Source organism: Actinia tenebrosa, unplaced genomic scaffold (genome assembly GCF_029948245.1).
Source record: "Actinia tenebrosa isolate PJP-AT-01 unplaced genomic scaffold, QUT_ActTen_1.0 PGA_scaffold14__42_contigs__length_11649687, whole genome shotgun sequence".
NCBI lineage: Eukaryota > Metazoa > Cnidaria > Anthozoa > Actiniaria > Actiniidae > Actinia > Actinia tenebrosa.
Genome location: NW_028292574.1, coordinates 1,590,708 through 1,606,228, shown reverse-complemented (window position 1 = coordinate 1,606,228; position 15,521 = coordinate 1,590,708). Strand labels below are relative to the sequence as shown.

At 36.5% G+C, this 15,521-nt stretch overlaps 1 protein-coding gene and 1 long non-coding RNA gene across 7 annotated transcripts in view; one reads left to right on the top strand and one right to left on the bottom strand.

Moving 5' to 3' along the window:
* LOC148911163 (uncharacterized) overlaps nucleotides 1-9,746 on the top strand; it is a 130,689-nt gene extending 120,943 nt beyond the window's left edge. For 4 of the 6 annotated variants that reach the window (XM_089029971.1, XM_089029974.1, XM_089029973.1 and 1 more), the window contains 5 exons: nucleotides 1,833-1,944; nucleotides 2,869-3,107; nucleotides 7,643-7,684; nucleotides 8,322-8,424; nucleotides 9,264-9,746. In XM_089029971.1, the coding sequence (XP_088886097.1) occupies nucleotides 1,833-1,944; nucleotides 2,869-3,107; nucleotides 7,643-7,684; nucleotides 8,322-8,424; nucleotides 9,264-9,279 (512 nt within the window). In that variant the 3' untranslated portion in view covers nucleotides 9,280-9,746. Of the gene's footprint in view, nucleotides 1-1,832; nucleotides 1,945-2,868; nucleotides 3,108-4,501; nucleotides 4,764-7,642; nucleotides 7,685-8,321; nucleotides 8,425-9,263 lie in introns of those variants that run through there. The other 2 variants (XM_089029972.1, XM_089029976.1) reach the window with 2 other exon arrangements.
* The window catches only part of LOC116288671 (uncharacterized), a 371,660-nt gene that overhangs the window by 134,379 nt on the left and 221,760 nt on the right, over nucleotides 1-15,521 (bottom strand). The window lies entirely within an intron of this gene.

The window sequence follows — 15,521 nt, the reverse complement described above, 5'->3', positions numbered from 1 at the left end:
ATCATGGTATTATTCTTCTTAAAATTAGACATCGAAGCTCGACGTCCATTCGGCACTATCTTTCAAAGTTTCAGCTCGGAAAAACATACCTTTTCTCAAAGGTATCCGTAGAATAACTTGTAAAGCATATTCTACAATAACTAAAAAGTGTGTTGTTTGCTAAATCAAGACAGGAAGTCGTCTTAATAAAAATATTTTGACCTTTTTAGTCTTCATCTATCCGTCTTCAAACTCGCCACCATTTCGAAAATCAGAAAGCTGGAACGTTGACGTCACGAATGGAAACAACGCTGCTCCAGCCACTTGCCTAGAGACATCCCCTCTCTCCTGCATAGACCATATTTTACCTTACACCTAGTGTTCCCGAGAATAGTTCTCCTCCTCTTGGGTTCATGGCTTCACCTTGTCTGTTCATACACACTGTCACATTACCATCACTCTCTGACACAGTTAGAGATGTCTTTGAAAACCCGATCGAAACTGTTGAAAGAAAAGCACACAAAATTCTTAGCATAAGACAACAACAAAAAGTTCGTAGAATATTTTCCTTGATGAAACTACCCACTTACAATCTCGCCTGAGTTAAATGGGTACGCGACTTTGCCGAGGCAATGAGAGAGTATAAAGAGAAAGTACATACACCTCCGAAGGGGAGGTGGGAGGGTCGAACTAAATTGTGGTCTAAGACTGAACAGCTTCTCAAAACATTTGGCAAAATGTGATCGAATTCAGCAAATTGACTGCTTTTGTCCTTGTTTTGGGTCTAAAGGCACTCAAATGCACGCATTCCGGGTGCTATAAACTTTTTAGACACATAACTGAGCCGAGAAGAGTATATCGCGGTTATTTCACCAATAAGAATAGTGAGTTCATAACTCACCGTTGTTAGAATAACATAAAACTAGTTAATTATAATAAGTATGGACAATTTTGGTTGTTAGGAATTTGCCAGTAATCGGACAGTTACTTAGGAATAGAAAACTTTTTCCGTGTTTACATAGCCTGATAGCAACACGAGGGGAGGTTGGGAGAATTCGAGACAGTTGTTCAAACCCGAGACGTAGTTCGCAGCCAGAACACATGGAAGCGAAGTTGATCGTTTCGTCTTGCCTCGAGAAGATATTTTGTGTAGCTGAGGAGCTATCGCTTGAAGAAGCTTGAAGCTGCTGACTGTTTCCTTGAAAAACTTGTATTTCCTTATCGGGCGGTGCATTTAAAGCAAGAGAAAGGACGTCGCTGCACAACCGAATTTGTCCTGATGAAGGACGTGTGTTGTAGGTCTTGTAGCCCCTGATGGAATTCTCGTTGCGGTGGCAGGAGATTGTCATGATATGACGACCAGAAAGACCTGCTGGAGACCATAGGATTATGCCTGTGGCCCTGACACAAGTCAAAATTTGGACCTTCGTCTTCAAAATAAAATTTTTTTGCGGCGTTTTTTTCCTCGAAAGAAATTGTAATTTTTGAAGTTGTACCGTGAAAACACAAAGGTTGTGACGTCACAACTGTGTTTGCATATCCTCATGCGAACATAGCTATCAACCAATCACAGCATGCGTACAATTTAATTTTTAATTTTATAAATAATATTAAACACTCGAAAATGTTCGTTTAATGTAATTAATTATGTTTCGTGCAGAACCTAAAATAGGAATGAATAAAAAATATAATTCCTCTCCAAGCACTGACCATCATCATTATCATTATCATCATCATCATAGTATCACCAGTACTATCTTCGTCGTTTTCTTGTCCATCATTATTACGAGTATTACAATTTTTCTCCTGAGCTGGTTAATAAATCCTCTTTTCTTTTCTTCTTCGTTTTTAAGCTACAGCACAGTTTGAGGAAGAATATAGAGAAATAGAAGAAAATGATGAAAATAAAGTGATCGAACTTGGTTGTGTGATTGAACCACAATCACAGATTCCTTTAAGGATTGGGTAAGAAAATGAACTGGTATTAAAGATTTTATAACTTATACATACTTTATATTAGTATAGGTAATCATACGGTTTTGAGTTCAATTTGGGATTAATTTCGCACAAGAGAATTAAAACACACGAGTGCGAATTACCCCAAATTGAACGAGAAATAGTATGATTACCTAGTAATAAAATATATGAAAAATATTACAAAATCAAGAGACAAAATGTAAAATATTCAAAGCATTATATCTTATGAAATTCCGTTCGTTCACAACCAACTATATTTAAAATGATTTTGGTTTCAAATAGATGAAATCCGAAGAGTTTTTATCTATTTAAAAACCAAAATGTGAATCACTATCATGAAGACATTTGGATTGGCTGGCTTTGCAAATTTCGAGCTACTAGAGTTGTATTGAACAAATTCTACCTGACAGTTGTTGAACGTGTTCAGGAAACTTTATAGCTCAGTCTTGGGATCTCCTAGACCATAATATAGACCATAATATTGACCAAGATATTGACCAAAATACTTACCGCATCGTGTTTAGTAGTCTTGCTCATAGTCTTTTCCGTTTCTGTTTTTGGCTTTACTGAAGAAATAGAAAACGCGCGCGCGTGATGTGTGCCGTTATAAAGCACGCGGGGGTTGGCAGAACACGAGATAAGTGTTAGGAGAAGCACGACGCGTAGCGGAGTCTATGTTTACTGTAAAGTAGTACTGTAGTACTGTAGAACTGCAATATATACGATGTATATGATGGCTTTATGTTGATGTCTATATGTTGATGATTACGACAAAGTACTAGTACTAATAGTAGTACTAATACTAATACATACTAGTACATAGTACTAATACATACGATGTATCAGATTTCAAGATTACTACCTAACAGAGGCTTGAACAGATATCTGAGTTTACATGTCTTTTTTCCACAGTTTTGAGATAGATGGCTTTTCTTCAACTGCGGTGGATTCAGACTTCATCATTTACAACAAAAGTCTAACGTTCCCTCCTGAGAAGAATAGGGTGTCACTTAAAATCAAGATTATTCATGACCGTGTAGCAGAAAGTCCTGAAATACTGGTACTGCGTATGATAAGCCTAAACGAGAGCCTGGTGATAATCGGGAAAAATAAAACGGCCAAAGTCAAAATCATCGACAAGTTTGATAACGGTAATGACCCTCTGTCCCTAATGAACTTTGGGTTGCCTTGTTATGACGTTATTCCAATGTTTTGATAAGCAAAATGTCATAAAAATTAATGTCTGTAATCTCCGTGCATGTATAAACGAAGTCGTCCACCCTCCTTTTTTATTTCATTTTTTGAAAATACTTCGTAATACCTAACTTTAGTGGAAAAAATTTAAAAATCTGACTATGGGATCAAATCGAAACAAGACAAAATTGACTCAGCACTTACACTTAGAAAATTTTTAATTTACTCGCCGAAATAAGACGAGCGTTTCTACAAATTCCTTTACTTACTTTATTTTGGACGTTAAAGCTCCGAAATTAGCTTCTGGTTTGACCGATTTGATATCAATCAAGCCGTGGAACTTAACGCAAATAAACAGTGTTGCGTTATGCATGTCACACTACTTAATTTTATCTTAGCTTGCCACGACCCGACAATAAGAAATTGCCCAAACTTGCCCGCGATAAATGAACCCGATGGAAGAGGTTATGTCAGTATTTCACTCATAAAACATTCACTTGCTCACTCAAATAAGCCAACTTTTTCTACGAATTTCCTTAGAAATATCATTCAGCTTGTCTCTATTCCCCATTCCGAAATTCAAAGGAAGACTGGTGCCGAATCCACGCCGCTTGGAATTCTGGGGCGGAATTTAGGTATGCAAGATGGCAGCTTGCTAAGAGAAAGTATGGGGAAATACAACTGTTGCGTTCCGAATTGTACAAATAACTGGAGAAATTCTCCTAGGTTGAAGTTCCATGCACTTCCGGGAGGTCCTAAGGTTCTTAGGGAATACAAACGGCTGATAAGAAACGATAATCTCAGAGTATCCTCGACGAGCACAAAGATATGTGGTAAACACTTTCTTTCTTCGAAGATATGTTGATCGTCCATGTTTATGGAAGTCACTGTCGATTCTATAACTGTTGAAGTGGAACTCCCTGGTGTGTTACTTTTCTTTGGTACTTCATTTTTGACAATTTCACGTCGTTTATGTATAGCCTTTGACCAGGTGAATATCGATGGCAACTGAGTACGACTACATCTCTCTCCTCCTGGAAAGTGTTTACAACAATTCTTTGTGCTCGTCGAGGATACTCTGAGATTATCGTTTCTTATCAGCCGTTTGTATTCCCTAAGAACCTTAGGACCTCCCGGAAGTGCATGGAACTTCAACCTAGGAGAATTTCTCCAGTTATTTGTACAATTCGGAACGCAACAGTTGTATTTCCCCATACTTTCTCTTAGCAAGCTGCCATCTTGCATACCTAAATTCCGCCCCAGAATTCCAAGCGGCGTGGATTCGGCACCAGTCTTCCTTTGAATTTCGGAATGGGGAATTCGGGTTTGTATAGCACTGGTTGTTTTTTAGGGCAAATCTTCGAGTTGTTGACCGAGACGGCCTTAACTGAGGTCTATAAATACAGCGCTGTATCGATCAAAGCCTAGTTAAGAGTTCATTGAGAAACACTTGATTTATATGGTAAGTTAGGTTGATTTTTCCACAAGATTCCATCGGAATTGGTATTCTTTTGTTCTTTAGTATTTTTTCAAGTTCTTCTTTTGTCGCTTATTATTTTATTTAAGAAATCACTGTGTAAAGTTAACTGTTATTAAAAGTGTTTGCCGTGGCATTGAAGCTTGTTGATTGCCGTTACAAAATTATTTTAGTATTCGTTCAAATCAAAATTAAAACTCGAACAAACCTTTTTATGCTTTCTATGTTCGTTTATAGCATTTAATCTCACTGAATCAGTGAACACGAATGAGAATAAATGACTTACTAGTAAAACTCCGCGATGAAAGTCTACCGCGTGAAATTGAAGGTCGCCAACTTTATTTAATGATGGACTTTGCTCATGTCCCGATAAAAAGCTAAAGATATAACATTTTGGCCACATATATCCTCAAAGAACATGCACGATTCGATTCCACAATAGCATGCTCGTCGCCTGCATATGAACTCGCACATGAAGTTATCTACACGTCATCCAATCCATATATGGGTAATATTGCGCAATTTTTCCATTTTGTCGAGGAGGGAAAAAACCAGACGTATTTTAAGACTGGTTTGCCACAGGCAACCCAGTAATTACCAATGATAATTGGTTAGTTTTTGACCAGTGCAAATGTGAAAAACTATACCAAACTAAATGGATATAATAACCAATTGTTAATGGTATACTCATAAATACCATTTTTATTGGTTAATATCTGACCATTTCACTAAATCGGTTGGAAAACTACCAATGATAATTAGTTAGTTTTTGACCAGTGTCAAAGTAGCCAATTTATAATGGTATACTTATAAATACCCATTTTTATTGGTTAATATAACTATTTCACTAAATTGGTTGGAACTACCATTTGATGATTGGTTAGTTTTTGACCAGTGTTAAAGTAACCAATTGAGAATGGTATACTTATAAATACCCATTGTTATTGGTTGATTTAACCAATAATGAAATGGTTGATAATTTCACGGCAAGTCCAACAGGTCAAAGAACCAAAAGAAATTAGTTAAAATATGTTTTTTGACTTATTTAAGAGGCTGTCTCTGTAAGAACCTCATAAACATTTTGGGTGAAAAAATAGATTTCTTTCAAACTTTGTGTGTGAGTGTGCCCTTCCAAGGTTATTTTCAAAATACATTTTGTTTTGTGTCTCGGCGCTTTTTTGCAAAGTTTCAGGGGGTCCCCTAGGGGGCCAAATTAGTGATTTTGACTACTTCTCATTCATGAAATTTGGGCGATGTTTAATTCGTAAATCCATAACAAATCATCACAACACTAAGTCCTTCCATAATATAGTAGATATATATCTTATGCAAAGATGAGTAGCCTTAAAGTTAAATATGAACTTATTTATATCTAGATATTTCAATTTTACCAACCATCGATAATCGACTTTGGCCAGTTGGACTTCGTAGGACTATAATATTTGAGTACTGCAGAGATAAAAGGTAGTTCTTACAGAAATTAAAATAACATTTTGCGGCCAGCAGGTTTTGAAAAGTGAACAGGTCGACAAACTGTCAGTATTTTTGAGATGCAATGTATTACGTCAAAAAGGATGCAATTAGTTTTGAATGCGATTTTTCTTTAAATGTATATAAATTCACTGTTTAAACTGATCTAATATATTTTAAAAACATACTTTAACATCAAAAATTGTAAAAAATGGTTTTAAAAAGCAGTATTGAAATCGAAAGACTGATTTCACAACATGACTTAACTGTAAGGTAAAATGCTGTATACTGTCATAAAATACAACGATAAGTTCACTCGAAATAAATAACTGTAAATTATTTACACGATGCACAAACATCAATCGATGAACAAATCACAAGATTATTGGTTCACATTTTGCCTACAACCAAAATGAAATTCAAATAATCTAGAAAAAACATGCCTTTGAAAACGAGTCATCATCTGCACTGAGTTCGATAGAACTGTCAGTTGATACATTTAGGCCCAGAAGTATCCAATTTTAGTCAATTTCGTCCTGAATGAACTTTTTGAATATAGTAACATACTAAAACATTATTCTTGTAACTTTATCGAGGATATTAGTTTAAAAAAGCGGTCAGCGGCTCTTACTACTAAATTACTAGAAAAGAGTAACTACAAGATGAACTCAGGAAAATAACGAGGCAGTTTTTAAAAATAAATAAGTTAATATATAACTTTAAGGCTACTCATCTTTGCATAAGATACATACATATCTACTATATTATGGAAGGATTTAGTGTTGCGATGATTTGTTGTGGATTTACGAATTCTTAAACATCGCCCAACTTTCATGAATGAGAAGTAGTCAAAATCACTAATTTGGCCCCCTAGGGGACCCCCCTGAAACTTTGCAAAAAAGCGCCGAGACACAAAACAAAATGTATTTTGAAAATAACTTTGGAAGGGCACACTCACACATAAAGTTTGAAAGAACTCTATTTTTTCACCCAAAATTGTAATTAATTTTTCATAATCATGATTTGTTAGATCAAAGTCCTTAGTCAGCGGTCGGAGGTGACTCTGTAAAGAAATCAATGGATGGAAACTCCAGTGGCTTCACATGTTGAATAAGTTCATTGGTAATTTTCATGTTCGAAAACCAAATGACTTATCATAAGAGAAATGGGATCGAGTTCACGTTAGAATGAGCATGGCTAACAGCCAATCAGCATCTATTATATATAATCGCGCAATTTGCGGGGGGTCTAGAACAAGCTTTCTGGCGATGTTTCGCAGACGGTATTTACGAAGAAAATTCCGGATGTGCCGCAGGCTAAAGATTGCCGCACTAGCATATTTCACGCCAAATTTACCATAATTCAAGTTTACATGGGACAAATAGGGGCAATAGGGGACGAAATAGACACTATCTTGAAAAAATGTCCCCCCTACAACAGCGCCAAAATGCACTGCAATACCAACACGACTAAAAGTGTGTCCCTCATCCTCGAAATGGCTAATCATAAACCTGATGTAGATTAACGTTCTCTTTTTCGTCCTAGAAGAAGCAGCAATACAAAAACAAAAACAAGAACAGATTGAAGGTGGGTTTACCCGATATTCCGTTATACTATCATCCCTGTCCTTGCTCCAATTTCTCAATACTCTCCAATCTAAAAGCTTCATAACTAAGAGCAATCAAGATATTCTATATCGCACGCTAAAAGTATGTTACCATGCAAATGAGAGGCGTATTCTCCCAATATATTCTGATCTGCCTTCTTTATACTAAAACCGAATGATGCGTCAACACACATGCATCAATTACTCATTGCGTTTACTGTAAAGACAAGCAAAACGATTTTCGAGAACAAGTCAAATGAGCCTGGCATTAGCTAGCATTTCTTATGGAAGTTGCCGCTTTAATTCATTCGTCTGTTGCCCGTCTTTATACATTCAGAACTTTCTCGTACCCAATGCTCTTTTCGCAGGCTTTTCGTTGAGAAGGGTGTGGGTACGAGAATGGATTCAGATCAGTTTATTTTTAGACGAACTTTTGTTAACTTATTCGTTACTCTGTACGTTTTCATATGTAAAGAACTTAGAGTCACATAAAATAACGCCCTATAAAAAGTCTGCCCAAGTTCGTCCGGACGTATAATTCGTCTCTGATATAAAAATAAACAAATAAATTATAATTAGATAGGTTCATTTTCACTGACCGATATTTTGTTTTGATAGATGAGAAACGACGTGATATCTACACTCTGCTGATCGTGGCTATCGTTTTGACTGTTTTGTTGTTTCTTTGTGGAATCGTTGTTTTTGCTTGTTTCATCATCAAGTAAGTATCTCCCATTTAGTCTCTCTCTAACAGATATATATATTTGTTGTTTGTGGCAGTTTTCAATAGTTATGTGGTAGCGCTACGCGCTTGCGCCATAAGGCAGTAGAAAAACTCAATCCATAAATTAGGAAAACGTTTCTTGACAACACAAGCTTTGTTGTTGTTGTTGTTGTTTTTAATGGAGGGGGGAGGAAGTGCGGGTTGTAATGGATTCTAACAGTTACAATACTAAGAAGGGTATTGTAGTTACATGTATGAATACTGATAAAACACCACCAAACTTTCGCACACTCCATCATCCTCAGGAAATAGTGCTCGGTGCGTGAATGAATTCCACGGCAAAAAACATCGGGCATAGTCTTCATAGCAATAACGATGACTAAACACTGATTTCCGTATCCTGGTGATGCATTTTATTCATTAACCATTATTGGTGGTTTGTATCACTTCCCATGACAATAAAACTGACAAAAGACGTGGACACCATGTTGGTTGACATGACCAGATATTTTCTCAAAGTTAACCAACATGGTGGCTATTATGTCACATGCATAAGGAAAAAGACAAGGCCGCCATGTTGGTTGACATAGCAAAAGACAACAACACCAAATTAACATTTTGTTCTATGACGTCACATGCACATGGAGAAAATACATGGCCGCTATTTTGGTTGATATAACAAAAGACATCGAGATCAAAAATTTTGTCAAAGTAAACCAACATGGCGATATGACGTGACATAAACCTCAATAATATGCAAATGACTTAACAATTTTATTGATAACATTATTTAACAAAATGTTTTGAATATACCTTTCGATTATTTTTATTGATAGATTAAAACAGGCCTGAGAGATGACAATCAAGAATGATCATGCTATGCCATTTGCTTGTTTGAAAATCACAGTTCTGTATTGCTGAACTACACAATTATTTTTGCTTTTGCTTTTGCTTCAACGGGAAATTTAAATTCATAATTTTTAAGTCGGCAATGTCTGTCAAGATGCACTGCAGTACTGCTTAGCACTCAGCACCATTAAGGCATGGCTCTTTTGAGGAAGTGATGGAAAATCAGTTATTTATTCATATCTTTGACAGTTTACTATGAATCTTTCCCAAATTTGGCTCGTAGTAGTAATTCTTCAAGGCAAGCAATTACCGCATATCTGTTACCATGGAAACCAGGTCACGTGACCACAAGGCCGCCATCTTAGATTTTTCTTAAAAATCGTTTGTAATCGTATTGAAACTACTTCAAAAGTCCTGAAAATCCATATCCCTTTTGATATTTGCAATGCCTATATGGATCTAATTGGATATCTTGGAAATTATATTAAGTTTAATTTTTAGAATATTTTTAATCATTTGGAAAAAATAGAAAATATTCTAAAAATTAAACTTAAAATAATTTCCAAGATATCCAATTAGATCCATATAGGCATTGTAAATATGAATAGTAATCTGCATTTTCATGACTTTTAAAGATGTTTCGGTACGTCTACAAACGGCTTGTTTAAAAATCCAAGATGGCGGCCTTGTAGTCACGTGACTTAGTTTCCATGGTAACCAAGACTCTAAGGTTCCTTCTTTTCACAAAAGACATTAACTTGCCAAGTTTGGGGAAGATTCGTAGAAAACTGGCTATGATATAGCTAATCAGTTTTTCATCTGAGAGCCATGCCTTAATGATGCTGAGCACAAGTGACACTATTTACAAAATGAGCTGACTTTACTTAGTTGTTCTGCTATACAGTATTTCACGTCAACTTTGTGATTCTTTGGGTTTCGTTGAAAATAACCAAAAATATTCATCGTTTTGCTTAACTCGATAAGACAGCACAACAAATATATTCATAAGAATAGGTCACTCTAGAATTGAGCAAGAGACTGTGGCGAGATTGGTATTTTTATCTCATTGGCAAACCTTTTTCTAATCGTATGAACATATGCAATCTTTTTACATTTTTGACACTTTTGAAAGCCTGTAATTCTTTGCATTGAAACATGCTCAAATTTAGCAGACGTACTAATCTTGAGATTTTTTCAAGAATGAATTTTTTTTTCAAAACTCGCCCTTTTCTATTTGACGCACTTTTTAATATTGCCGGCTGATTAATTGGCCATTGCTTATTGCAACTTCATTTATTTAGATTTACTGCTCGAAATTTTGGATATCCCAGTTTCACACACTAAACATATTACAATATTTTCGACCTATCTTTAAAGCATATAGATTTTTTTTAGCTTGGGCGTAATCTTTTCTTTGGTGTGACCACGTGTCATTCCTCAAGAGGATCATGCCACTCTTTGTTTAACGATTGCGCATGACAAGAAGTATCATTATGAATACAACTTAAACAAAGAATCTTATTTTCAGGAGAATGACACGTGGTCTGAAACTGGCAAACAGCACGACCAACACAAAATATGGTCTATATCTTCGTTATATTTCTAAAAGTGGTTACACTTAATCTGCAAAACAGTAGTGAGTTTATTTTATACTTAATAGTATAAAATAGTAAAATGTCTTCTTTTCTCGAAATTCGTTTTATTAAGTAGTATTTACTACAACTTAGTGCTAATAACATAGTACTGTTTCACAGATAGTAGTGTTTGCACTATAGAGTGCCAACAATATATCCGCGAAATATTAGTAATACTAACTTACACTATTTTATGCTAATTCTATAGTTTTCTTTTGTTTAACTAGCACTATTTTGAACAACTGAGTAATTAGTGTTTCACGGATATGTTGTTTGCACTCTAGTACCGAATCATTTTATACTGCATGCGATAAGAGCAATCAATTTATGCCTATCGAAAAACTTGTTTTCACTACAGATCGTTGGTATGGCCTTTATTATTTCTGTTGAAGCAAGAGCCGAGCAGAACTTTTTCCCTGGGTATCTTGTTTACTCATCCGTGTGCTTCCACAGGTAACCCAAGCGTAAATGTTAACAAAACAAATTTTCAAAAGGCTCAAAACCTCTCCAAGCCATAGTTTCATGGCCATATTTCATTAACGAAATGTTCCTCAAATACCAAAAAGCATTCGTAAAGACTTTATTCAAAATCATATATCAACTTAATTCCTCTAGAAAGAATAGTTTCAAACAACATCATTCGCACTCGTTAAAACTGATGACGTCACAGCCCACTAACTATACACTTGGGCTACCTGTGGTGTTTCTGGATAAGTCTATTCTATCCATGCATATCGAGCAAACTATTGAAACAATCTTGTGGTTTCCTGTCATTAATTTACAGACGTCAAAATATTTTGTTGTTTTTTTTCCTGTTCAAGATAACTCTGCTAGATCCAAGCATGACAACATATATTTCTATTCCAGCAAAAGCATAATTGTCAACAAATAATTTATGGAATTTTTATCAGTTTCTTTTTAAGAGGCTGTAGCTCTATCTCATTTATACATATCTTGTTAAGTTTCTATCCTTCGATTTTTACGACATTTAAAACTGTCGTTCCTTTATTTCAAGTATATCAAGTAATGTTTGTAATGAAAATAATGGTGTCGTTATTAATCATGTTATAAACCAAGTTAGTATTTACGTAAGTAGTTATGCAGTCGTTCCTTTATTTCAAGAATATCAAGTAATGTTTGTAACGAAAATAATGGTATCGTTATTAATCGTGTTATAAACCAAGTAAGTATTTACGTAAGTAGTTATGCGGCCGGCCCCTGCATCCAGACGTATCTGTTCCATCCAAGCATAAGGACCCTTTGAAAAGATTCTCATTATCTACTGACCACAACAAAAAAACTCCTCTCTTCTTTAGACATTGTTTTGACGTTAGCTTGAGATAACGTGCAAAGGGTCCGTGAAAGTATGCGTGGAATTATTTATCGACGTAAGCATATGACATTGGCATTTCGCTCTGCTGTGCCTTAGCTTACATGACTTACAGTGGATGATTGCTTGAAAAAATTGAGATTATTATAGAGATTTACGCACAGCGCGCAATCATCCACTGTAAGTCATGTAAGTCACAGCAGAGCGCGCGCGGTATCTGACGGGCTCAAGTTTATTCATATTATGTACAGCGGTAAATAATATAAAACAAGATGGCGGAGCGACAAGACATTTCGTAAACACTGAAAGATAAGTGGCCCCCCTCTGCCCCCTGTGTGAGATGTCTCCGCTTTATCTATGTAACAAATTTTGCAACCGTGCCACGATCCATGGCCGTGACACTCGAAATCGTGACCTACTCCAAAATCCCTCTCTACATAACAGCGCAACTGTTAAAGAAAGAAATGATACTCTAGGAAATGACACATGATCTACAATACAGATGCAACCATCTGACTCAAAATCCCTTGAGATATAAATAACAACGAAACAGCCGCCATCTTGGTTGGTCTAACAAGAGAAGCTAATGAGGAATGCTTTGTTATCGTCAACCAAGATGGCGGCAATGACGTAACATGCACCTGTTCTATTGAGTCGTCTATATTCAAGAAAGCATAACTATAATATAGCTAGATTATTACGGCGATCTGATTGGCCAAAAACCAATGAACTATTTCCCCATGGGATGCACGCTCGCGCACGCTGATCCCAACGGACGCTCGCCTTAGCTTTTTTCTCTAAATTTTCAAATCCGATGGCGTCAATAGCGCGCGCACGCGCACGAGCGAGATGAGTGATATTACGCGCGCTCTGATTGGTTGAAAACCTATGAACGTTTTCCCAATGGGCTGCACGGTTCATCTTTTCTTGAATCTAGCTATATTGTAAATCAATTTGACAACAGATAGTCGCTCGCCCATGGCGTTATAGACGCACTCGAGAAAATATAAAGAACTCTTAACAAGCTAGAGTGCACTCGGCTACTCCACGTGACACTCTTAACGCTTGTTAATCATTTTCTATATTTTCTCTCGTGCGTCTATAAACGCCATGGGCGCGCGACTTTCTGATGTCTAATTGATGATTAAGAGAGGGTAACTTCTTAAAGTATTACCGGCCAGAAATAATTCATACACTACTTTTTTTAAATCTAGCTATTTAAAGATCTTCAGTTGCATATTCAAAGAAGCGGAAAAAAGTGAGGTTCACCGTCGACTTGGTTCTCGAGTTATAAGCGATCGTAATAGGGGGTAATTCCAATTATTCGCATCAGATTTTGTTCCAACTATAGGTACTTAAGGTTTTGTGTGGAAAGTGAAGGATTTCAACGATCTAAAAGCCTAGAGTAATCTAAACGATGGATCTTAAGTTTTTCTAACATTTCAAATTATAAAATTTGATGAGTTACAAATAAGCTTTAAACTGAATTCTAGAAGCAAAACCGTACGCAATTCGGCAAGTACCTTAAAATACGTTCCTTGTTATAAATATGTCGAGAATTCGGTGTGATCCACAGCGTGGACATAGTATTTTTATTTCTCACACTGAAAGAAATATTCAAAACTTTGAATGCAAAGGAAAAAATAGGGGGTTATCGTACTAATAGACGAGCTATAAACGACTAAATCTGAATTTTCCATCCAAAATCACCATTCCAGCTGTCCGCGCTGATTTGGGTTCTAGTACTTCATACATTCCCTTGGAACTGTGAAATTGTCTTTGTAACCTCCAGAGACCCTAAAACCTGTTTTGAATTGACTTTGGAACTAAAGAGGTCAAAATAATTTTTTGTTCATTCATTTTTACAAAGTCGTATATTTGTCAATTTTGAAGCGAAACCGACCAGGTCAGGCAATAAAAATGTTAGCATGTTTGGAAAACGCAGGTTATAGAAAGGTAGTCAAAGTAAGATCTTGTTTTTGAGAAATTTTCAAAACAATGGTAATAAACGGTAAAAATGAGATGCGCAAAACTGGATGCGCATTAGCATCTACCTTAAGAACGCGCATGCACGCCTTGTAAATTCCCGGTCGTTGGGCTATTTTTAGCAATCGGATGAAGTTTAATTTTTTCCTTACCCTACTCCAGTGCGTCGTCAGCTTGCGCGCGTGTGCAGGTGTTTTGATCTCTAACGAAACAGAAAGAGCGCGCATAATAAAACAACGGTCATAAACGGTAAAAAACGAGATGCGCGAAATAGATGCGCAGTAGCACCTACCTTAAGAACGTGCGCGCCTCGTAAGTTCCCGGTACGGACACGAGTGAAAAACGTCTGCGCATGCTCTGAATTCGTATGCAAATTAGTCAAAACATAAGTATTTTTGACTTTCAAACATGCCTTATAGATTGGACCTCACAAAATGCCAAAACTTAGTGTCCATGCTTGAAACTTAAGACTTCTCGTTATTCTTTCATATTGTGTTTGTTAATGCATCATCTTGGTCTGACAAAAGTATACTCTCGAACTTTTTTGTATACTTGGAGAAAACAAACATTTATTTTCTCACTCAAACTCTTCAAAATTCTTAGAAAACGTGCTGAAGTGCACGCATGCGCAAACGTTTTCCCCTGGTGTCCCCGGTACGGCTATTCGAGGGCTCTGGCATAATCCATTTTTTGAGACCAGGATTTCTTGGACTTCCGGTTCAAGAGCGCATGCGTTCAAAGACTTGCCAAAAGTTAAAAATATTTTCCCGATTTCTAATTTTTCCTAAGATCTTTACTTTGATTTTTTACTTCGATTTTTGCTTTCATTTAATTCTTAATTTGCTTATTTTGATCGGTTTTATATCTCTTTTTCGAAAAATGCGCATGCGCCAAAAATGGATTATGTCAGAGCCCTCGTTCTTCGCTGCAGGCCAGAAGAAACGCAGAGTCTGGGTACAAGATTGATCTTACTCCAGTGCGTCATCAGCTTGCGCGCGTGCGCAGGCGTTTTGATCACTAACGAAACGGTAAGAGCGCGCGGCGAAAGTTGATGATGCACGGGAGTAGGGAGTAGGCGAAATTTAAACTGCATCTGGTTACTAAAAATAGTTTTCGTCACTTATTTATGCTCTCTTGCTATATTATATTTTTTTATCACTACCATAGTGATTTCATACGACAGTAAGTGTGAAGTCCTTTCTCATGCCAATCAAAGTTATAATCGTTCAATGCTTAGCGTCGGCGTGCGTGCAATCAGTTCTGGATAAAACCGCAAGTAGAGCAAAAAAATAAGG